At 43.9% G+C, this 25,000-nt stretch overlaps 3 protein-coding genes across 5 annotated transcripts in view; 2 read left to right on the top strand and 1 right to left on the bottom strand.

Annotated features, from left to right (window-relative positions):
• lix1l (limb and CNS expressed 1 like) overlaps positions 1–4,594 on the top strand; it is a 4,614-nt gene extending 20 nt beyond the window's left edge. Inside the window, exons 1-6 of the mRNA XM_017454934.3 lie at positions 1–529; positions 2,149–2,312; positions 2,447–2,587; positions 2,835–2,930; positions 3,103–3,180; positions 3,657–4,594. The exon at positions 1–529 is cut by the window's left edge and continues 20 nt beyond it. Of these exons, the coding sequence (XP_017310423.1) occupies positions 256–529; positions 2,149–2,312; positions 2,447–2,587; positions 2,835–2,930; positions 3,103–3,180; positions 3,657–3,911 (1,008 nt within the window). The 5' untranslated portion in view covers positions 1–255 and the 3' untranslated portion in view covers positions 3,912–4,594. The remainder of the gene's footprint in view (positions 530–2,148; positions 2,313–2,446; positions 2,588–2,834; positions 2,931–3,102; positions 3,181–3,656) is intronic.
• A 1,159-nt stretch (positions 4,595–5,753) lies between these two features.
• Positions 5,754–23,142, top strand: adck5 (aarF domain containing kinase 5). Of its 2 annotated transcripts, none has more exons than XM_017454925.3 (15): positions 5,754–5,890; positions 7,623–7,717; positions 8,395–8,544; positions 8,810–8,885; positions 9,058–9,258; positions 9,383–9,523; positions 10,530–10,643; positions 12,158–12,289; positions 19,397–19,480; positions 19,573–19,654; positions 19,817–19,847; positions 19,935–20,026; positions 20,701–20,953; positions 21,209–21,325; positions 21,504–23,142. In XM_017454925.3, exons 1-15 carry the CDS (start codon positions 5,867–5,869, stop codon positions 21,604–21,606), a joined length of 1,695 nt encoding a protein of 564 aa, XP_017310414.1. In that variant the 5' UTR covers positions 5,754–5,866; the 3' UTR covers positions 21,607–23,142. The 2 variants fall into 2 exon arrangements, with proteins under 2 accessions (XP_017310414.1, XP_017310413.1); XM_017454924.3 differs by having other exon boundaries at positions 19,769–19,847.
• A 420-nt stretch (positions 23,143–23,562) lies between these two features.
• Positions 23,563–25,000, bottom strand: part of cpsf1 (cleavage and polyadenylation specific factor 1) — an 18,913-nt gene continuing 17,475 nt past the window's right edge. For both annotated transcript variants that reach the window (XM_053675268.1, XM_053675269.1), the window contains exons 35-38: positions 24,681–24,836; positions 24,327–24,456; positions 23,892–24,030; positions 23,563–23,805 (exon numbers count right to left, since the gene is read on the bottom strand). In XM_053675268.1, the coding sequence (XP_053531243.1) occupies positions 23,758–23,805; positions 23,892–24,030; positions 24,327–24,456; positions 24,681–24,836 (473 nt within the window). In that variant the 3' untranslated portion in view covers positions 23,563–23,757. The remainder of the gene's footprint in view (positions 23,806–23,891; positions 24,031–24,326; positions 24,457–24,680; positions 24,837–25,000) is intronic.

The following is a 25,000-nucleotide window of genomic DNA, read 5'->3' as shown; positions in this document are numbered from 1 at the left end:
TGGGACCGGGGTAATAACGGGACTCCTCCAGCAGGCAGATTGTTTATCCTGGGATAAAATCAGTGCGGATAAGAAATAAAAGTTTTGAGTTTGTTGTGTTTGGGGAAACAGGTTAGTGTGTGAGAGTGTGTGTGAGTGTGTGTGTGTGAGTGTGAGTGTGTGTGTGTGTGTGAGGGCACTCGGGTGTTGTACACTGGGATTTATAAACACTTTGAGGTGTTCGAGCCTGTAAGAGTTCAGTGCTGTTTGGAGACAATGGAGTCTCTCCGCCATCAGCAGCGCCTCCAGCCCGGGGTGGGATACGGAGCCACACTGAGAGCCGCGCTCAGGCCCGGAGTCACCGGAACCGGAACCGTGGCCAGCTCCGGGCCTCCGCCGCCGCTCCCTCCGCTCCACAGCCTCAGCGCCGGATTCATGAGCCACGCCGGACTCGGAGCCTCAGAACCGGCCACCAACCCCGCCGTGCTGCGGGAAGCGGTGGATGCGGTGGTGCGGAGCTTCGCCAAGCACACGCAGGGATACGGCAGGGGTATGACGCCTTATAACGCACTGTAACCACGCACTGTAACCACGCACTGTAACCACTCTGTAACCACTCTGTAATCACCCTGTAAGCGTTATAATACCTCCATAAGCACTATAATAACTCTATAAGCTCTTTAATAACTCTATAAGAACTGTAATAACTCTATAAACACTATAATAACTCTATAAACACTATAATAACTATAAGAACTGTAATAACTCTATAAACACTATAATAACTATAAACACTATAATAACTATAAGAACTGTAATAACTCTATAAGCTCTTTAATAACTATAAACACTGTAATAACTCTATAAGCTCTTTAATAACTCTATAAGAACTGTAATAACTCTATAAGAACTGTAATAACTCTATAAGCTCTTTAATAACTCTATAAACACTAATAACTCTATAAGCTCTTTAATAACTCTATAAGAACTGTAATAACTCTATAAGCACTGTAATAACTCTATAAGCTCTTTAATAACTCTATAAACACTAATAACTCTATAAGCTCTTTAATAACTCTATAAGAACTGTAATAACTCTATAAGCTCTTTAATAACTCTATAAACACTAATAACTCTAAGCTCTTTAATAACTCTATAAACACTAATAACTCTATAAGCTCTTTAATAACTCTATAAGCTCTATAATAACTCTATAAGCTCTTTAATAACTCTATAAACACTAATAACTCTAAGCTCTTTAATAACTCTATAAACACTAATAACTCTATAAGCTCTTTAATAACTCTATAAGCTCTATAATAACTCTATAAGCTCAATAATAATGCTATAAACACTATAATAACTCAATAAGCTCTATAATAACTATAAGCACTGTAATAACTCTATAAGAACTGTAATAACTCTATAAACACTATAATAATGCTATAAGCTCTTTAATAACTCTATAAGAACTGTAATAACTCTATAAACACTATAATAATGCTATAAGCTCTTTAATAACTCTATAAACACTATAATAATGCTATAAGCTCTTTAATAACTCTATAAGAACTATAATAACTCTATAAGCACTGTAATAACTCTATGATCTCTATAATAACTCTATGAGCACTCTAACTCTATAAACGCTATAATAACTCTATGAGCACTCTAACTCTATAAACGCTATAATAACTCTATGAGCACTCTAACTCTATAAACGCTATAATAACTCTATAAGAACTATAATAACTCTATGATCTCTATAATAACTCTATAAGCACTCTTAACTCTATAAACGCTATAATAACTCTATGCGCACTGTAATAACTCTATAAGAACTATAATAACTATAAGCTCTATAATAATGCTATAAGCACTGTAATAACTCTATGATCTCTATAATAACTCTATAAGCACTCTAACTCTATAAACGCTATAATAACTCTATAAGCACTCTAACTCTATAAACGCTATAATAACTCTATGAGCACTCTAACTCTATAAACGCTATAATAACTCTATAAGAACTATAATAACTCTATGATCTCTATAATAACTCTATGAGCACTCTAACTCTATAAACGCTATAATAACTATGAGCACGGTAATAATAATGATTGTGATTTTATTTATATCTCTCGTCGTCTTCTCCTGGTGTGTGCTCAGTGAACGTGGTGGAGGCTCTGCAGGAGTTCTGGCAGATGAAACAGTCTCGAGGAGCCGAGCTGAAGAACGGAGCGTTGGTGGTGTATGAGATGGTTCCTTCCAACAGTCCTCCATACGTCTGCTACGTCAGTCTCCCCGGAGGCAGCTGCTTCGGAAGCTTCCAGGTACGCCGTCCAACTTTCATTTTGTTTTGTAGATCGGATGAAGAACCAGGTTCTGTGTGAACGAGGGGCTAGGAAGTGTAAAGGCGTTGCGCTGTTTAGGAGAGTTATTTCATCACAACTGCTTTTTGTCTCAGTTTTGTCCGACGAAAGCCGAAGCGAGACGCAGCGCGGCCAAAATCGCCTTAATGAACTCCGTGTTTAACGAGCATCCATCACGCAGGATCACGGACGAGTTCATCGAGAAGAGTGTGTGTGAAGCTCTCGCCTCCTTCAACGTGAGTTTATCGGCGTTAACACACACATTAGGGATGTAACTGAATACGAATACATCGTTCAGAATGCACAGACGATTGTTTTGAAAAGTTTCTAGGCCACGCCCATTTCATGTTCTCATGCATTCATCTACAGCTCTACAACATCTGTCCAGAGTGCTTCCTGATCGTATTTGAATATTTTATGTGACGCTGTAATTATCCGCTCTGCGATGTTTAATAGAGTTTCACGGTGTCTGTATGTTTACAGGGAAACAGAGAAGAAGCGGATAATCCCAACACGGGCATCGGGGCGTTTCGCTTCATGCTGGAGTCGAACAAAGGCAAATCCATGCTGGAGTTCCAGGTGAAGGGAATTATTTCTGTTTTAAATCTCTTTAATTGGAATTACTGGCCCTGAGAAAGGATTTCATTCTGATTCGTGAAGCCAGACATGAGAAGTGTGTGTTTCCTGCTCTGACGTGTGATGAGATATCGGTGTGACGGTGTGTGTGTGTGTGTGTGTTCTCTTCTTCCAGGAGCTGATGACAGTTTTCCAGCTGCTGCACTGGAACGGAAGTCTTAAAGCCATGAGAGAGAGACAGTGCTCCCGCCAGGTCAGCGTTTAAAACGTGGCGTATCAGTGGCATTACGTCCTAATTTAGTCTTTACTCGGAGTGACTTGGCTAAACTAGCGAGTTGAATTGCTCAGGAAATACGGGAATTTGTTGTCTTGTTAAATGTTTACTTGTCTGTTGAATCGTGGCGTTCATTTCTCTTGACTCGGAGATCGTTAATTTACACGTCTCCGTAATAACACCGGTGCAGAGATCAAACTGACAGCACGACTAGAGCCTTGTTGACAGTAAGACAACGTATACAGATGCCACAATAAAATACATTTTAAAATACTTATGGAAAAACTGCAGATTCTTAAAGCCCCGAGTGTCTACTTTCATACAAGCCATTAAGCACTAGTATGGAGTGTGACATCACAAATAAATCCCATGCTGAACACGGGCGCGCCCAACACAGGCGCAAATTCCGTTGTTTGTTTTTGAAAAGAGTTCAGTGTGAGTCGTGCTGTGTGCAGGAGGTGTTGGCGCATTACTCCCACCGCGCTCTGGATGATGATATGAGGACGCAGATGGCGGCGGATTGGGTGAACCGTGAGCACGGCGTGTCGGGCAGCGTGGCGCGAGAGCTGGCGGCCACCGAGCGAGAGCTGGAGGAGGCGCGACTCGCCGGCCGAGAGTTACGCTTTTATAAAGAAAAGAAGGACATCTTGATTATGGCACTGGGGCAACTGGGCGGCTCGAACAGCACCACACTGCCCCTAACCTGCTGAAGAGACGGTATACAGTGGTGACGGACCGCGTAATGTCCACACACACACACACACACACACATCATAAGTGATGTTTCTAGTACATTTCCTATCAAAGTTAAATATGGAGATTGGATCGAATCTGACTAATAAAACAAAAAACACCAGTATTTAAGAATGAATTTCAAACACAAGGCCAATATTGTTCCTTAAAGTGTTTGTGAAGGGGTTTGTTGGTGCTACATGAGTTTATTTCACTAATGATATCGCATAGCCATTAAAAACAAAAGTGCAATCCATCATTTCCCAAATATCGCTTTTACACGCGTTATAATCACAGCATACATCTGTAAAAAAGAAAGAAAAAAAAAGAAAAGAAAAAGAAAGTAAGAAAGAAAGAAAGAAAAACCGTGTGATTATTTTTTTAATCTGTTTATTTGTGTTTGTTTCATATATATATACCTGTATGGATGTTATCACATATTACTCATACGACTCGTGTAAAGGATTTACTGTAGTGTAGCTCCATTTTACTACAATCATTTCAGTCTGGAAATACGCTTTATACAGCGTTACTGAATTTTATACAATACCAGCCATTGTGTTTTATACGACTGTTTTACTATAAGACTGTTTGTGATGATTCAATATCCAGTTTTCTTTGTAGATTTATATTCTTTAAATAATAAAGACATTTTACAATATTGTTATACAAGCGGTGTAGTGTTTTAATCTGTCTGATATATGTGATATGTGATAGATATTTTTATTATTAACGTAGCGTGTGTATTTATTAGTGTATTTATGGTAGCCATACTATTCCAGTAATTAAGGTCTGCACGGAGAATCACACAGCAGCTCTAGCGGTGTTTAGCAGCCGCATACACATTATGAAATTTTAGACTATTAGCAGTGTTACGGTGACAGGGTGGCAGCTGCCCCCCCGAAACACGCTTTGCCACCCCAAATCTGAGCTCACCCGAGATCACCTCTCTTAAGATGCATATTATTTATGTAATGTATGTGTGCAGTATATGTTTACATAGACATAAAAATATAATACACCACAGCACTGCTGAGTTCCGGACAGTGATTGGTCAGGTGTTGATTAATTCTCTATAACAGCAGCTCTGACAGTAGCGCAGCTGCGATATAAATCACAGCTTTATATTAACGCGACAGTTCTAATACAGTATCGTTTCTATAGTAACGGCTCATTCACGGGAACTTCTACAGCGGACGCTCTACTGATATTAAACAGATTAAAATAATCGTTGGAACGGAGAACTTTTCTGTAAGGACAACTGTGTTTATGTAACGTGTAAGGAAGGAGTCTCCAGTGTCAGCGCTGTCTAACAGTCAGAGGTAAAGCTGTATCTTTATGTTTTCCCAAATCTTCAGTACAGAGGAGTTTACACTTCTTTGTGGTTTCTCGTTAACATGACAAGTGGCTCTTTTTTTTTCACCTCGAGAGAGAGAGAATAAAGAGAGGTAACTAGTGTATATACTTGCTGTAACATACGTGAGAACAGGAACTAACTTTCACAAAAATAAAGTAACTATAAATGAATTATGCATATGGCGTCCTTCAATAAACTACAATCTTTAGGAAGTTGCTGTGGTATAAAGGGGATTTAAACACTTGGGGATGTCTTATAGGAAAGTAATATAATATAATATAATATAATTATTGTTATTTTATAATGTTCCACTCTTCAGCAAAGATGGCGGCGGTAATATAAAATAGAGTAGCTTTAAACACCGTAGAAGAAGAGGAAAAAGAAGTTCGCGCGTGCACCGCCAATTTCTGTTTTCTCGAGACAAACGGTTTACTTCCGGTTCATTTCCGCAAAGAGACGCATTTTTCACCGGAAACTATTTCATGCCACACTGACAGCAGTTCTTATCACATACTCTCGACTTTAGCCTTTATCACTTGGTCCTGTAGTGGAACAAAGCTGCTTTTTGACCTCAGCATGGCGGCAGAAACATTACGGACGGTAAATATCTCACTCTTATTATTCTGTTGTTGTTGCTGTTGTTGTTGCTGTTGTTGTTTATGTGGTTAGTGACTAGTTCATTCACCTCGCTAGTTAACCGGTATTCAGCTCGCTGGCTGTGTGGACAGTGTTAATGTCAGCGTTAATAACTGAACTGTTTATAGACCTCTTTATTTATGTTTATTCGTGTTTATTCTACAACATCTGACTGCGTTATTATTAAAACCCCCGAGCAGTGCTGAGTAGTCGAGGTTTAAACAGTCAGAAATGATTTAAAATATACATTTTTATTGAAACACTAAAGTTAATCTTTGATATTTTTTCGACTGTCCTTGAATACAGCGTGTAAGGGACCATCTCAAAAGTGCACGACTTGAATAAAACGTTTGCGATTGATTAATAGATTCATTTTATTATTATATCCTCACAACCATGAATGTAATACATTTACAATAAAAATCTGCCATGAATAAATCATTTATAGATGCATAGGAATTTTCCAAACTGTTAAGGAACATATTTACAAAGCATACAGTCATGAATTGACTCATATCTGTGTTGTTTTGTTTTATTTTATTAAGTCATTTTATTAAGTCAAAGTATATCTCATTTTATTCTTGTGTACGTTTTGTTTTTTCTCTCCTTACGCTTAATTTTGTGCGTGCGCCATTCTAATAATGTTTGAATTAAAAGTAATGTTCGGACGTGTATAACGTTTAGATTAAAAGTAAATATAACGTTATAAAAATTCTCATTTTTTCATATCTTTATTATCATATATTTATTTCATATGTTTTTAGATGAACCCTTAATAACTGATTCACCTGTGATCTGAGATTTCACTCTCTTATAACAGATGTGTTATTTTAATGCACCGGACCCACACTTTGAGTGGAAGTGTGTATATTAACATTATATTATATTATATTATTTTATATTATATTATATTTAACACAGATGATATTAACACACCCGTTCTGAGAGTGCACGGATGCTGAAAGGAAATCAGACCGAACTGTATATTTCGGTTGGGGTTTTGTTCCTCGGCTTCTCCCTGAGCGTGGGTTGTGTTTAATGCTTAGCTCGTGAGGAAAAACCCAAACTCATCGGATGACCACCGTGTGGAGGTCAGAGGGTGTGTTCGTTCACGCTCATGCCATTCTCAGCTCACCTAAAGGAAGTTTTAATGTTACCCGTAGGTCGGAGGATTAAAGTAGAGTGCGTTACATTGCAGTTACATTCATTACACACATTAAAGGTGTTATATTACAGTATGTAAATAGAGTTTCTTAGTTTTCCCTTAAAGTTACGTTTAACCAAAAAAGTTTTGTTATGAAATGGATGTGTGAAAACTCGACACTCTTCTCACTGCAGTGTGGCAGAAGCACGTTGAGTTAGTCCCGTGTTATTCAGAGGCAGATTACATCATGTGAAGTTTGGCCCTGACACCGAGGCCCCGTGTGTAAACAAAGCTTCGTTCCCGGAGACATTTTGTTCCCTGATGCTGAAAACTTGGACTCCTGACCTCGCCGCCTCGCCGCTAAAACACACGGCTTTCACACGACGGCTATTTATACTGTTCAGGACCGTTCATCTTACTGTAGGACACTGTGAGAGCGTTACCACGGCGACCCTGAACTCCTGAACCAACACTTCTTTAGTCAGAGTTAACTGCGTGTGTGTGTGTGTGTGTGTGTGTGTGTGTGTGTGTGTGTGTGTGTGTGTGTTTCAGTTACGAGTGTGTCGGCGTCACTTCGCTCTGCTGCAGAAATATTCAGATCCCACAAACACTCCACTGCTGCGGCGCAAATCCTTCAGCATGCAGAGGTACGAGAGACGGAGAGACGGAGAGATTGATTGATACAATGAGACAGACATGGAAATAGGACAGAGAGATAGACAGGTGGTAGACAGAGTAGATAGACAGACAGACAGACAGACAGACAGGGCAAAAGACAAATAGATGGATGGACATAAGGACAGACGTATAGATAAATAGTCCAATGGACAGACTACCAGAAGGACAGGTGGAGAGACGGACACACAGACAGATGAATGATGGGTTGGTCACAGAGACAGACATGTAGACAAACGGATAGATGAATATACAACCCAAAAGAACTGGACTGACAAACAGAGAGAGAGATGGATGGACGGACAGACAGATAGAAAGAGATGGACTGGCAGACAGACAGAGAAAGATGCATGGACAGAGAGACAGACAGTGAAAGATGGACAGACAGATAGACACAGAAAGAGATGGACAGATAGACACAGAAAGAGATGAACAGACAGAGAGATGGACAGATAGACACAAAGAGATGGACAGATAGACACAGAAAGAGATGGACAGATAGACACAAAGAGATGGACAGACAGACAGATGGACAGATAGACACAGAAAGAGATGGACAGATAGACACAGAAAGAGACAGACGGACGGACAGACAGACAGAGTGTGAATAGAGTTACAGTGTGCCGTATGTATTTGTATGTATCTGCAGGAGTGGGCGGAGTCTCCGGCCTCTGAGGAAGCTGCTGATTGGTGCGTCAGTGGGCGTTCCCATGGCAGTGGGCGTGAACTACGCGCTCTCTGACCCCAAAGACAGGAGGATGATGAGGATATTAGTGGAGGGAACAGGACGCTTCTGCAGGTGTGTGTGTGTATTTGTGTGTGTGTGTGTGTGTGTATTTGTGTGTGTGTGTGTGTGTGTGTGTGTGTGTTCTGTGCACGTCAGTCTGCAGTGACTCTCAGGCTGGTTGTTAGTGTTTTCTGAGCTCACACTGATGATTTCTGTAAGTCGGTAGTGATGTGGTCCACAGACGCGGTAGGATGGAGGAGTGCAGGATGAAAGCTGATGTTAAACAGGATCGGTTCCTTAACCATCTCCTTCATTCCTTTCATTATTCTCTTCACAGATCTCTGTATATTGGATTTCTGATTTCAGTGGATTATTGGTGGACGTCCCACGTGGTTCTGCGTGGCGTGGACGAGGTACGGCTGAGGTTGTGTGTGTGTGTATGTGTGTGTGTGTGTGTGTGTGTGTGTGTGTGTTTGTTTAACAACGCAGATGTTGACACGCTCCGTGTTTTAATTCTGTTGTGAAAATGGTCTTGACCCTGTCTGAGAGCGCGTGATGAGCTCCGTAAGGGTTCTCCGTCCGCAGGAAAGTCCGGAGTTCAGGGCGGCCATGTCTGCGTGTCACCAGCGGGCGGCGGACAACATGGTGCAGGGAGCAGTGAGGAACGGGGGAGTGTACATTAAATTGGGACAGGGCCTGTGCTCGTTTAACCACCTCCTCCCTCCGGAGTACATCCACACGCTGCAGGTGCTGGAGGATAAAGCGCTGAACCGCCGCTGCAAAGAGGTGCTGGGAATAACACACAATTATTTACAAATAGACATAGTGTGGAGAAAAATATCTTTCTGATTGTGTGTGTGTGTGTGTGTGTGTGTGTGTGTGTGTGTGTGTGTGTGTGTGTGTGTTTCAGGTAGACGCTTTATTCCTAGAGGACTTCAACTCCACGCCGGATAAACTGTTTAAGACGTTTGATTACAAGCCCGTGGCGGCCGCTAGTTTGGCGCAAGTGCACAAAGCAGAGCTGCACGACGGGACGCCCGTGGCCGTGAAGGTGAGCGGATCAGCCCTGTGATGATGATGAGGAGGAAGATGATGATGATGATGATGATGATGGTGGTATCAGAATTGCTGAGAACGTACTCAGAGTTTTCCTGGCGTATGCAATGCCTCAACATCTTCTACAGGTTTGTTACAGGTTACGGTTTACTACGCAGCCAGTTTATTAGAAAATAACCAGGAATGGTTCCAATACTGTTCTCCATCTCTTACCATCATCCATCCATCTCCATCTGCGGCTTCCGACTCACACGTGTGCACTCGCAGCGCAAAGGGAGAAAAATGTGCATTTTGTTGGGGGAATTCACCCAAATCTGGCAACAAGTCCCTCTCGGATGGTCACATTGACCCGGCTGAAGTGTTTACTAGTGTTCTCTCTAGCTAGTGTTCTCTCTAGCTAATGTTCTCTCTATCTAGTGTTCTCTCTATCTAGTGTTCTCTCTATCTAGTGTTCTCTCTATCTAGTGTTCTCTCTATCTAGTGTTCTATCTATCTAGTGTTCTATCTAGTGTTCTCTCTAGCTAGTGTTCTCTCTATCTAGTGTTCTATCTATCTAGTGTTCTCTCTATCTAGTGTTCTATCTAGTGTTCTCTCTATCTAGTGTTCTCTCTTGCTAGTGTTCTCTCTATCTAGTGTTCTCTCTATCTAGTGTTCTCTCTATCTAGTGTTCTCTCTATCTAGTGTTCTATCTAGTGTTCTCTCTAGCTAGTGTTCTCTCTAGCTAGTGTTCTCTCTATCTAGTGTTCTCTCTATCTAGTGTTCTCTCTATCTAGTGTTCTCTCTATCTAGTGTTCTCTCTATCTAGTGTTCTCTCTATCTAGTGTTCTATCTATCTAGTGTTCTATCTAGTGTTCTCTCTATCTAGTGTTCTCTCTATCTAGTGTTCTATCTAGTGTTCTATCTAGTGTTCTCTCTATCTAGTGTTCTATCTATCTAGTGTTGTGGCTCTGATTTCCTAGGCGAGTTGACGGCGCTGTATTCTGAGGTTGCTCTGTGTGCAGGTGCAGTATATAGACCTCAGGGATCGGTTCGATGGAGACATCCGGACGTTGGAGATCCTGCTGGATATCGTGAAGCTCATGCACCCGAGCTTCGGTTTCCGCTGGGTCCTGAAGGTCTGTACGAGCTTAAGTGTGTGTGTGTGTATATATATATATATATATATATACACATACATACACGCACACACTACGGGTCAAAAGTTTGTGGACACACGACTGAAACGTTTCTCATGATCTTAAAAATCTTTTGATCTGAAGGTGTGTGATTGAATGTTTGAAATCGGACAAAGATATAATCAATTTGGAGCGAAATATTCCGAACAAGCAGGTGATAAGCGTCCAGCGTAGGTGGGAACTCTGTTTAAAAAGCATCTCAGGGGGATTCCTCAAGAAATCGGTTGAGGAAAACAGCAAGAATACATTTCTGGAAATTCTAGACAAAAAGCGGGTGTACCTGAAACACCTGAGGTGCAGTGGAACTGCAGAAGTTCAGCTTTAATTCAAGGAATGTCATACGAAATGTTTAGGAATTACAACCATTTGTACACAGTTCCCTTATTTCAGGGGCTCAAATGTGATTGGACAGATTAACATCATTAATAAAATGTTCATTTTGAATACTTTGTCGAGAATCCTTCGCAGGCAACGACTGCTTGAAGTCTGGAAGCCGTGGACATGTCCGCACACTGGGATTCCTCCTTTGTGATGCTTTGCCAGGCCTTTCCTGCAGCGGTCTTCAGGTGTTGTATGTTTGTGGGTCTTTCTGCCTGAAGTTTTGTCTTCAGCGAGTGAACTGCACGCTCGATCGGGTTCAGATCAGGTGACTGACTTGGCCACTGCGGAGTATTCCACTTCTTTGCTTTAAAAAACTCCTGGGTTGCTTTTGCAGTATGTTTTGGGTCACTGTGCCAATCGGTTGATTTGGGCCACTCCTAATGTTCCTGCTATCTCTCTGATGGAATTATTTTTGCAGCCTAAGGACGGCCTGTTTCACGTGCATTGAGAGCTCCTTGGACCGCATGCTGTGGTTCACAGCAACGGCTTCCGAATGCGAATGCCACACCTGGAACCAACTCCAGACCTTTTACCTGCGTAACCGATGAAGAAATAATGAAGGAATACTCCACACCTGTCCGTGAAGCAGCTTCTGAGTCAAATGTCCAATTACTTTTGGTCCCTTGAAAAAGAGGGTGTAATTCCTAAACCCTTCCTCCAGTGTGGACGTGAATACTTTTATATTAAAGACGAGAGACTGCACTTTAAGCTTATATTCATTATTTAACTGTAACGTGAACATGTTTTGGTAAACAGCCAAAATAACAACAAAATAACTTGTGGCAGTGTCCAAATATATATGGACCTATGTGTGTGTGTGTGTGTGTGTGTGTATCTACTGAGTGCTCACGGTCCAGTGCACTTGCTGGAGTAACACCTGTACTGTTATAACGTGTTAGTAATACGGCACGATGATGTAATCCTCATGATGATGGTGATGATGATGATGTAATCGTGACGATGCTGATGATGATGATGATGTAATGATGATGATGATGATGATGATGTAATGTGGTCACAGCTCTGATATGAAGCAGAGCGAAGCGTTGTGATTGGGCGTGCGACTCTTGCAGGATCTGAAGGGAACGTTGGCGCAGGAGCTGGATTTCGAGAACGAGGGCAGGAACTCGGAGCGATGTGCTGAAGAGCTGAAACACTTTAAATTCATCGTCATACCCAAAGTGTTCTGGGACCTGACCAGCAAGGTACAGAGATCAAACAGTTCCCGAAGGGGATCAGCAGAGCAGTGGCAGTGTGCTGAAGTACAGCACACACTCTCATACAGCACTCTCTCATACAGCACTCTCTCATACAGCACACTCTCATACAGCACACTCTCATACAGCACACTCTCATACAGCACACTCTCTCATACAGCACACACTCTCATACAGCACACACTCTCATACAGCACACTCTCATACAGCACACTCTCTCATACAGCACACACTCTCATACAGCACACTCTCTCATACAGCACTCTCTCATACAGCGCACTCTCTCATACAGCACACTCTCATACAGCACACTCTCATACAGCACACTCTCATACAGCACACTCTCATACAGCACACACTCTCATACAGCACACTCTCATACAGCACACTCTCATACAGCACACTCTCATACAGCACACACTCTCATACAGCACACTCTCATACAGCACACACTCTCATACAGCACACACTCTCATACAGCACACACTCTCATACAGCACACTCTCATACAGCACACACTCTCATACAGCACACACTCTCATACAGCACACTCTCATACAGCACACACTCTCATACAGCACTCTCTCATACAGCACACACTCTCATACAGCACACACTCTCTCATACAGCACACTCTCATACAGCACACTCTCATACAGCACACACTCTCATACAGCACACTCTCATACAGCACACTCTCATACAGCACACACTCTCATACAGCACACTCTCATACAGCACACTCTCTCATACAGCACACACTCTCATACAGCACACTCTCATACAGCACACACTCTCATACAGCACACACTCTCATACAGCACTCTCTCATACAGCACACACTCTCATACAGCACACACTCTCTCATACAGCACACTCTCATACAGCACACTCTCATACAGCACACACTCTCATACAGCACACTCTCATACAGCACACTCTCATACAGCACACACTCTCATACAGCACACTCTCATACAGCACACTCTCATACAGCACACACTCTCATACAGCACACTCTCATACAGCACACTCTCATACAGCACACACTCTCATACAGCACACTCTCATACAGCACACACTCTCATACAGCACACACTCTCATACAGCACACACTCTCATACAGCACACTCTCATACAGCACACACTCTCATACAGCACACACTCTCATACAACACACTCTCATACAGCACACACTCTCATACAGCACACTCTCATACAGCACACACTCTCTCATACAGCACACACTCTCTCATACAGCACACTCTCTCATACAGCACACTCTCTCATACAGCACACTCTCTCATACAGCACACTCTCTCATACAGCACTCTCTCATACAGCACACACTCTCATACAGCACACATCTCTCATACAGCACATCTCTCATACAGCCACACTCTCATACAGCACACACACTCATACAGCACACACTCTCATACAGCACTCCTCTCATACAGCACACACTCTCATACAGCACACACTCTCATACAGCACACACTCTCATACAGCACACACTCTCATACAGCACACACTCTCATACAGCACACTCTCTCATACAGCACACTCTCTCATACAGCACTCTCTCATACAGCACACACTCTCATACAGCACACTCTCTCATACAGCACTCTCTCAATACAGCACACACACTCATACAGCACACACTCTCATACAGCACACTCTCATACAGCACACACTCTCATACAGCACACTCTCATACAGCACACACTCTCATACAGCACACACTCTCATACAGCACACACTCTCATACAGCACACTCTCTCATACAGCACACACTCTCATACAGCACACACTCTCATACAGCACACACTCTCATACAGCACACACTCTCATACAGCACACACTCTCATACAGCACACACTCTCATACAGCACACTCTCTCATACAGCACTCTCTCATACAGCACACCTCTCATACAGCACACACTCTCATACAGCAACACTCTCATACAGCACACACTCTCATACAGCACACACTCTCATACAGCACACCTCTCATACAGCACACTCTCTCATACAGCACACACTCTCATACAGCACACACTCTCATACAGCACACTCTCATACAGCACACACTCTCATACAGCACACACTCTCATACAGCACACACTCTCATACAGCACACACTCTCATACAGCACACACTCTCATACAGCACACACTCTCATACAGCACACACTCTCATACAGCACACACTCTCATACAGCACACACTCTCATACAGCACACTCTCATACAGCACACACTCTCATACAGCACACTCTCTCATACAGCACACACTCTCATACAGCACACACTCTCATACAGCACACACTCTCATACAGCACACACTCTCATACAGCACACTCTCTCATACAGCACACACTCTCATACAGCACACACTCTCATACAGCACACTCTCTCATACAGCACCACTCTCATACAGCACACTCTCTCATACAGCACACACTCTCATACAGCACACTCTCATACAGCACACTCTCATACAGCACACTCTCATACAGCACACTCTCTCATACAGCACACACTCTCATACAGCACACTCTCTCATACAGCACACTCTCTCATACAGCACACACTCTCATACAGCACACACTCTCATACAGCACACACTCTCATACAGCACACTCTCTCATACAGCACACTCTCTCATACAGCACATCTCTCATACAGCACACACTCTCATACAGCACACACTCTCATACAGCACACACTCTCATACAGCACACTCTCATACAGCACACACTCTCATACAGCACACACTCTCATACAGCACACTCTCATACAGCACACTCTCATACAGCACACTCTCTCATACAGCACACACTCTCATACAGCACACTCTCTCATACAGCACACTCTCTCATACAGCACACTCTCTCATACAGCACACTCTCTCATACAGCACACTCTCTCATACAGCACACTCTCTCATACAGCACACACTCTCATACAGCACACTCTCTCATACAGCACACTCTCTCATACAGCACACTCTCTCATACAGCACACACTCTCATACAGCACACTCTCATACAGCACTCTCTCATACAGCACACACTCTCATACAGCACACACTCTCATACAGCACACACTCTCATACAGCACACTCTCATACAGCACACACTCTCATACAGCACACACTCTCATACAGCACACTCTCATACAGCACACACTCTCATACAGCACACACTCTCATACAGCACACTCTCTCATACAGCACACTCTCTCATACAGCACACTCTCTCATACAGCACACACTCTCATACAGCACACTCTCTCATACAGCACACTCTCTCATACAGCACACTCTCTCATACAGCACACACTCTCATACAGCACACTCTCTCATACAGCACACACTCTCATACAGCACACACTCTCATACAGCACACACTCTCATACAGCACACACTCTCATACAGCACACTCTCATACAGCACACACTCTCATACAGCACACACTCTCATACAGCACACACTCTCATACAGCACACACTCTCATACAGCACACACTCTCATACAGCACACTCTCTCATACAGCACACTCTCTCATACAGCACACTCTCTCATACAGCACACACTCTCATACAGCACACACTCTCATACAGCACTCTCTCATACAGCACACACTCTCATACAGCACACTCTCTCATACAGCACACTCTCTCATACAGCACACTCTCATACAGCACACTCTCTCATACAGCACACACTCTCATACAGCACACTCTCATACAGCACACACTCTCATACAGCACACACTCTCATACAGCACACTCTCTCATACAGCACACACTCTCATACAGCACACACACTCTCATACAGCACACTCTCTCATACAGCACACACTCTCATACAGCACACACTCTCATACAGCACACACTCTCATACAGCACACTCTCATACAGCACACTCTCATACAGCACACACTCTCATACAGCACACTCTCATACAGCACTCTCTCATACAGCACACTCTCATACAGCACACTCTCATACAGCACACTCTCATACAGCACACACTCTCATACAGCACACACTCTCATACAGCACACTCTCATACAGCACACACTCTCATACAGCACACTCTCTCATACAGCACACACTCTCATACAGCACACTCTCATACAGCACACACTCTCATACAGCACACACTCTCATACAGCACACACTCTCATACAGCACACACTCTCATACAGCACACTCTCATACAGCACACACTCTCATACAGCACACACTCTCATACAGCACACACACTCTCATACAGCACACTCTCTCATACAGCACACACTCTCATACAGCACACTCTCATACAGCACACACTCTCATACAGCACACACACTCTCATACAGCACACTCTCTCATACAGCACACTCTCTCATACAGCACACACTCTCATACAGCACACACACTCTCATACAGCACACACACTCTCATACAGCACACACTCTCATACAGCACTCTCTCATACAGCACACTCTCATACAGCACACACTCTCATACAGCACACTCTCATACAGCACTCTCTCATACAGCACACTCTCATACAGCACACTCTCATACAGCACACTCTCATACAGCACACACTCTCATACAGCACACACTCTCATACAGCACACTCTCATACAGCACACACTCTCATACAGCACACTCTCTCATACAGCACACACTCTCATACAGCACACACTCTCATACAGCACACACTCTCATACAGCACTCTCTCATACAGCACACACTCTCATACAGCACACTCTCATACAGCACTCTCTCATACAGCACACTCTCATACAGCACACACTCTCATACAGCACACACTCTCATACAGCACACACACTCTCATACAGCACACACTCTCATACAGCACACACTCTCATACAGCACTCTCTCATACAGCACACTCTCATACAGCACTCTCTCATACAGCACTCTCTCATACAGCACACTCTCATACAGCACACACTCTCATACAGCACACACTCTCATACAGCACACACTCTCATACAGCACACTCTCTCATACAGCACACTCTCTCATACAGCACACTCTCTCATACAGCACACACTCTCATACAGCACACACTCTCATACAGCACACTCTCATACAGCACACTCTCTCATACAGCACACTCTCTCATACAGCACACTCTCTCATACAGCACACACTCTCATACAGCACACACTCTCATACAGCACTCTCTCATACAGCACACTCTCTCACAGCACACACTCTCATACAGCACACTCTCATACAGCACACTCTCTCACAGCACACTCTCTCATACAGCACACTCTCTCATACAGCACACACTCTCATACAGCACACTCTCATACAGCACACTCTCATACAGCACACTCTCTCATACAGCACACTCTCTCATACAGCACACTCTCATACAGCACACTCTCTCATACAGCACACACTCTCATACAGCACACTCTCTCATACAGCACTCTCTCATACAGCACACTCTCATACAGCACACACTCTCATACAGCACACACTCTCATACAGCACACTCTCATACAGCACACACTCTCATACAGCACTCTCTCATACAGCACACTCTCTCATACAGCACTCTCTCATACAGCACTCTCTCATACAGCGCACTCTCTCATACAGCGCACTCTCTCATACAGCACACTCTCATACAGCACACTCTCTCATACAGCACACTCTCTCATACAGCACACACTCTCATACAGCACACACTCTCATACAGCACTCTCTCATACAGCACACTCTCTCACAGCACACACTCTCATACAGCACACTCTCATACAGCACACTCTCTCACAGCACACTCTCTCATACAGCACACTCTCTCATACAGCACACACTCTCATACAGCACACTCTCATACAGCACACTCTCATACAGCACACTCTCTCATACAGCACACACTCTCATACAGCACACTCTCTCATACAGCACTCTCTCATACAGCACACTCTCATACAGCACACACTCTCATACAGCACACACTCTCATACAGCACACACTCTCATACAGCACACTCTCATACAGCACACACTCTCATACAGCACACTCTCATACAGCACTCTCTCATACAGCACACTCTCTCATACAGCACTCTCTCATACAGCACTCTCTCATACAGCGCACTCTCTCATACAGCGCACTCTCTCATACAGCGCACTCTCTCATACAGCACACTCTCATACAGCACACACTCTCATACAGCACTCTCTCATACAGCACACACTCTCATACAGCACACACTCTCATACAGCACACTCTCTCATACAGCACACTCTCTCATACAGCACACTCTCATACAGCACACTCTCATACAGCACACACTCTCATACAGCACACTCTCTCATACAGCACACTCTCTCATACATATATTCTCTCTCTATTCCCTCTCTCTCTCTATTCCCTCTCTCTCTCTATTCCCTCTCTCTATTCCCTCTTTATTCTCTCTATTCTCTCTCTTCATGTTAATAATGTGAACACACAGTGTGTGAGTGTGAAACAGTAGAGAGTGTAAACTCTGTGAAGATGTTGAAAACTTAGTTACAGCGCTGACACTGGAGACTCCTTCCATACATCTTACATAAACATCTCCTTACTTTAAGTAGACGTTACTGTATCAGTGATTACAGAGGTTTTTTTAGCCCCCGTGAACAAGCCGTTACTATAGAAACCATAATGTATCAGAACGAGTGTATTAATATAAACCTGCGCTACTGTCAGAGCCGCTGCTATAGAGAACTCATCACCGCCTCCTGACCAATCACAGTCCAGAACTCAGCCCTATATAAACTGAAGATACAGTACATATTAAATATTCAAAACTAGTATATAAATAAGAGTATCTTGATTCACATGTGATAATATAACCCGATCTTTACAAAATGGGGGAAAAAACATACATTGATGTGTGTGTGTGTGTGTGTGTGTGTGTGTGTATATATATATATATCTATATATATATATATATATATATATATATATATATATAATATAAAAACAAAAGCGTTTTTATAAATGAGTATAAAGTGTAATAAACGGACACACACTGATCCTCAGCTCTGCTCCTAACACCAGCGCGTCCTCACGGCAGAGTTCTGCGAAGGCTGCAAAATCACCAACGTGGAGGAGATCAAGAGGCAGGGCCTGAGTTTAAAAGACGTGAGTAGCACACACCTTAATTATATTTCATCATCATCATTATTATAATTATTATTATTAATAACACGCGTGTTCCTCGCTCCGCTCCTCAGACGGCAGATAAATTCATCAGGACTTTTGCAGAACAGATATTTTACACTGGCTTTATACACGCAGACCCACATCCAGGAAACGGTACGAAGTGTGTGTGTGTGTGTGTGTGTGTGTGTGTGTGTGTGTGTGTGTGTATTTGAAAAGATGAGAAGTTGAGATCGGTACTCACAAAAATCGTGTGTGTGTGTGAGACAGTGTTGGTACGAAGAGGCCCTGATAAAAAAGCAGAACTTGTTCTCTTAGATCATGGACTGTATGAACACCTCAGCAAAAGGTAACCGCCCACAATCTCATTAATATTCATAAGCAGCTCATGAATAATGTGGACATTGTGTAAGGTGGTGTTTACGGTACGTCTCAGGGACCGAGCCGCGCTGTGCCAGCTGTGGCGCTCCATCATCCTCCGAGACGAAGCTGCCATGAAGAGATACGCCAACGACCTCGGGGTCAAAGGTCAGCCTGAGCTTTAGTACACTCACTGAACGGCGTTTAATCCCCCTGCCCCCAAACACTACAGTTCCGTCCCAGCATGGGGTCAGATCTCGAACCTTTTATATATTTATTTATTTTAAGGAAACTAAGAACCCTTTACTATAGAAATAGCTCATTTTGTTCAGAAGGGTGTGTAATGAGTGTTTAAATGTTTGTACACCCTCAGGACTGAATGAAAGACTCATTTATTTTAACCAGGAAGAAATTTTGTGTCATATCTATTAAAAAAAAAAAGATTTAAAATCCCACTGAATGTTTTGAGAGCCGTGAGGTCAGAGGTCAGAGTGAAGGCGTGTCAAAGCGCTTAATTGATTTACACAGCAGCCAATAGCGTGCGAGATACCGCGCCACGCCACCGCCCAATCTAGTGAGCGCGCTAAATACGGAGAACACTGACGAGTTTAAGGAGTCTTTTTTCAGCACCGCCCTCGCACACGCCTGTCCACTTCAATTCTAAAACTATAATGAGAATATTTCTTTTATACACACACTATAGTACTGGTGTCCATAACACTAAGGGACAGGAGCGAAAAAACTACACATGGTGAAAAAGAAAATCAGCGTAATAATGAATGTTAATTATTCTAATGTTAATGAGTATGTTAATGAATAAACGAGCCGTTTGTGTGTATCAGACTACTTCCTGTTCTGCGAGATGCTCCTGCAGCGTCCGATCAACATGCGCGAGCTGGGTCTGGGGAACATCCTGAGCCGTGAGGAGACCTCGTACATGCGCAGCATGGCCGCTCAGCGCTTCGACAGCATCATGGACGTGCTGAAGGCTCTGCCTCGACCCATGCTGCTCGTCTTCCGCAACATCAACACGGTGCGCAGCATCAACGTGGCGCTGGGAGCTCCTGTTGACCGCTACGCCCTCATGGCCAAGAGGTGGGAACACCACACACTCCACACTACACACTCCACACACACACTCCACACAGATAACCTGAGGATGAAGTGAGAGCTGGACAGAGCGGTAAATAAATATCAGTTTATCTGTGATGAAACGATTCCTTCAGATTCATCAGTTCCCCTGGCGTCTGATCACGCTGCTGTATATCAGACAGTCTGCAGGAGTCGCATCAAGATTGAGATAATCAGAGTGTGTGTGTGTGTGTGTGTGTGTGTGTGTGTGTGTGTCAGTGCTGTGCGAGGTTGGGGTAAAGCCAGAGCGGACGAGTCGAGGCTTCTGCTTCGGGTCGCTGTGTTGCGCTGGATTTGGAGTCTCTGGGAGGATGTGAAGTTGGAATGTGCTTTAAGGTGAATTTATTTTCATCACAGAAATAAAACGTCCACGACGTCATCTCACACAAAGACTCCAGACTGTAGGCCACGCCCCCTTCTTATTAAGAGTCTTAGGATCTAATACAGTCGTATTACTGCTGTTTGCACTGTATTCTTAAAGGGGTGTGTGTGTGTGTGTGTGTGTGTGTTGCAGGTCGGAGATGCTGATGATGAGCGTGACTCGCTGCGTGCTGCAGTTTCTGTGCTCCTGCGGTTTCATCTCGCTCGACCAGGAGATTTATCAGTACCTCAAATAACCAAAGACTCCGATCACTCTGCGTCACGGTTCCATTTCATGACGCGTCCCTTACAGCAGGACACGCGACCTCTCACCCTCGTCCCCTCGTCCTGTTCGCCGGAGCGTTTTCACCCTCCTCCACTTCCTGTCCGCCGGATTTCACGTGTATTTTAAATGAATGAATCACTGTGCAGTCGACACTATGCAGATATTTTGTGCTTTAACCATGAGGACTTTGTTTGGACCCACGGCGATGATAATGTAACCCTAGATAATAAAACAGCATCCCATGATATCTTTAACACGTTAGTTAGTATTTTTCATTATTAATAATACAGCAGCACCCTGTAAGGTAATTGTTAAACGGGGCAACCACCGTCATCTTCAGACGTGACATCGTTACTGCGCCACTGATGTGCCAGAACCGTCGGCTGAGCGTCAGAGAGCACGGAGTAAAGAGGGGATTAGTCAGAGATGGGGAAGGTGAAGGAGGTGTTCTCAGGACAACCGCAGCCTGGACGAGACGTGTACATCGCTCTCTCCAGGAAATGAACAAATTCAAGGAAACGCACAGTATTCACAGCGTGCAATTTTTCAAAATCTCTACAGATTTGTGCCGAGACGTCACGTGACGTAGTCACGAAACACGTTCAGCCGAAGCCCTCATCGATTCACGTGCGTCGAACCCGAGTACAGCTAACATCACTGTGAACGAGCGTGCGGAACTATTTCACGTGACTGCCATTTCACCCGTTCGAGGAGTTTTCCATAAAAACATCCTCAGTAAATTCTGTTCAGACTGAACACTGTGTGTTTTGAGTTTCCCAAAAGACACAAAGACCTGAACAAATGATCTCTGATCTGACGAAAAACCGAAACTCTACTCGTTGTAGACTTTGTCCACTCTGAAGCGCGGTGGTGCGGCATCATGCTCGAGGGTTTCCGTCGGACTCGGTTTCTCTTCTGAATAATCCCTTCTTTTAGCAAACTCTGTGTCCCTGGCACGTGACGGATAACGTGACGCTTTAACTCGGTGTTATTAGTGGAGCGCATTTAACAGTGGACTTTGTCCCGACGCAGCTTTACAGAAATATATACATGCAGGATAGAGGTGTTAAATGGATGGATTTATCCCTGACGAGGAGCCAGAGGCGACGGTGGTGAGGAAGACGCCTCGAGGGAAACCCATCCTCACCTGCGTGACACCGGACCGAGCGATTACCCCAATGGGGGCCAATACTTATGCAATCAGAACTTTTTCTTTTTTAAAATCCTAGAAATAATTGTCTCCTTTATGTTAGTATTATGGGATGTCTTGTGTAGATTTACGACATCAAACCCCAGTTAAAGTCATGACTGTTAGTGTAACTACACGATGTGGAAAACCTTCAAGGGGGGTGAATACTTAGGCAGCGGGGAATGATCAGAGGTGAACTCTCTGCTGTCCAGCGTGGAAACTTTCTCAATTAAATAAACTAAATATATTCATCTACATAATCTGGATTCAGCTAAAGGTCATGTGACTTCAGGTCCCTTTAATAAATGAAGTATTTCATGACGGTTTCAGTCCATTCCTTCAGAACGGTGATGGTGGTGATTTTAAAGGAACGACTCCTTGCTCACGTGTTTTTTTACGTTTATGATTACGCTGAATGTAAGGAGCACCGTGTTAGCGGATGGGAAAGGCTGTCAGAGTTCTCACGTGAGAAATGTTGGAGAAATATAAATATATACTATAACGAGGCGGTAACGGAACGGCGCTGCACCGCACCACGCGTCTCTTCACCCAGAACCTAAAAATGAAAGCGTCCTGAATCTGTCACGCCCGGCGAGCCCTGGGTACGGGACGCGTGCACTAGACAAACGCTCCTACATTCCAACAGCCCATAAGTAAGTGCTCCCTGGCGTTAGATTTCATTTGCACGTTATATTTAAGTGTTGTTATTACCTCGTGAACCGAAGGTCCGAGTCCGAATCCTGAAAAGTGTTTTATTCCATTCTTTTTGCATACAAAATATTCTACACGTTTATCAACACCACTCGCATTAACACAAACACAAACGGAAAAGTTGCGTTATTCTACGTCTCTGGAGTTGTCCCCTCACTCCTCACGCTGCGGGGGGTGTGTGTGTGTGTGTGTGTGTGTGTGGGTGTGGGTGAAGCGCGGAGATCAGAAGTGAGCCGTGACTCGATCCATCTCCAGCAGGTCTTCCAAAATCTGCACGGGGAAGAGGAAGAGAAGCTGGAGTGTGAAGGTGAAAGGTGTGAGACTGTCGCGCGACTCGGTGAGAGAAGGAAACTCACGATGTCGGACGTGGTGCCGATCTTCTTGGCCAGCTCGCTGCGCTCCATCGTGCTCAGGTACAGGTATTTATTCAGCAGCTCTCCATCCAGAATGTTCCTCACGGCGTTCTGTAGGGTCCGCCGGTCAGTGTGCAGCATCCTAACACACACACACACACACACACACACACACACACACACACACACACACACACACACACAGAGTATAACCTCCTAATCAGAGGGAGGGAGGGAAAAGACTTAACTAAACTAGTGTAAGGTAAAAGCAGGCGGAGGCGAGTGAGTGGAACAGTAGGATGAGTGAGAGGAGATGGAGGGATAGGGCTGAATGGACAGTGGTGGAATGAGTAGGGGATGAAGGGAATGAGTGAATGGCTGAATGAGGAATGGGACCCTGAGATGAGTGAAAGAATGTGTGAGAGTGTGAGAGAGTACCTGAAGGCTTTGGGGTTCAGCCCAGCGTGGTGAGGCAGCATGGTGGTCAGTGCGTTCTGTAACATCAACAACCTGCGGTATGTTTTCTCCTGCATCGGCAATAACAAACCAATCCCTCCATCCAGAGTGGCTACAGAAAGAGGGGGAGAGAGAGAGAGAGAGAGACACGCGGGGCGGCGGGGGGGGGGGGGGGGGGGGGGGGAGCTTAATTACAGGGGAATTGTGATTATAATGATTGTTAATAGTTAATAATAATAATGTCTGGCAAAAACTGCTGTTTAGATATATTCGTTATTCTCATCACCTACACTGTGTGTGTGTGTGTGTGTGTGTGTGTGTGTGTGTGTATCTTACCGAACCAGGTGATGTGTTTATTGTCCCAGTTCAGAGACTTCTTGCTGGCTGGATCCAGAACTCCACGACACGGCATTCTCCAGAACGTGTTCACGTGAGAACCGGCGTTAAAATCAGCTCTACGTAACAAACGCAAGCCGCCAAAGCTTTCCTTAGCTGCACACACACACGCACACACACACACACACACACACAGGTAGACAGACAAAACACAAGTCAAATATGAATTCTCAAATATAATTATTTAGAGTCTCGCCCGTTATGCAGTGAAGAAAGCTCTCTCTCTTTCTGATGAACAATAAATAAATAAATAAATAAAT

Source organism: Ictalurus punctatus, chromosome 24 (genome assembly GCF_001660625.3).
Source record: "Ictalurus punctatus breed USDA103 chromosome 24, Coco_2.0, whole genome shotgun sequence".
Classification (NCBI taxonomy): domain Eukaryota; kingdom Metazoa; phylum Chordata; class Actinopteri; order Siluriformes; family Ictaluridae; genus Ictalurus; species Ictalurus punctatus.
This window is presented reverse-complemented; position numbering and strand designations above follow the sequence as displayed.

Excerpts from the sequence above, each read along its gene's own strand:
- adck5 (XM_017454924.3), top strand. The coding sequence starts at position 5,867 with ATGGCGGCAGAAACATTACGGACG. Across the intron at positions 8,545-8,809 it reads GGAACAGGACGCTTCTGCAG|ATCTCTGTATATTGGATTTC; the intron begins GTGTGTGTGTGT and ends TTCTCTTCACAG. Across the intron at positions 19,481-19,572 it reads AGGGCCTGAGTTTAAAAGAC|ACGGCAGATAAATTCATCAG; the intron begins GTGAGTAGCACA and ends TCCGCTCCTCAG.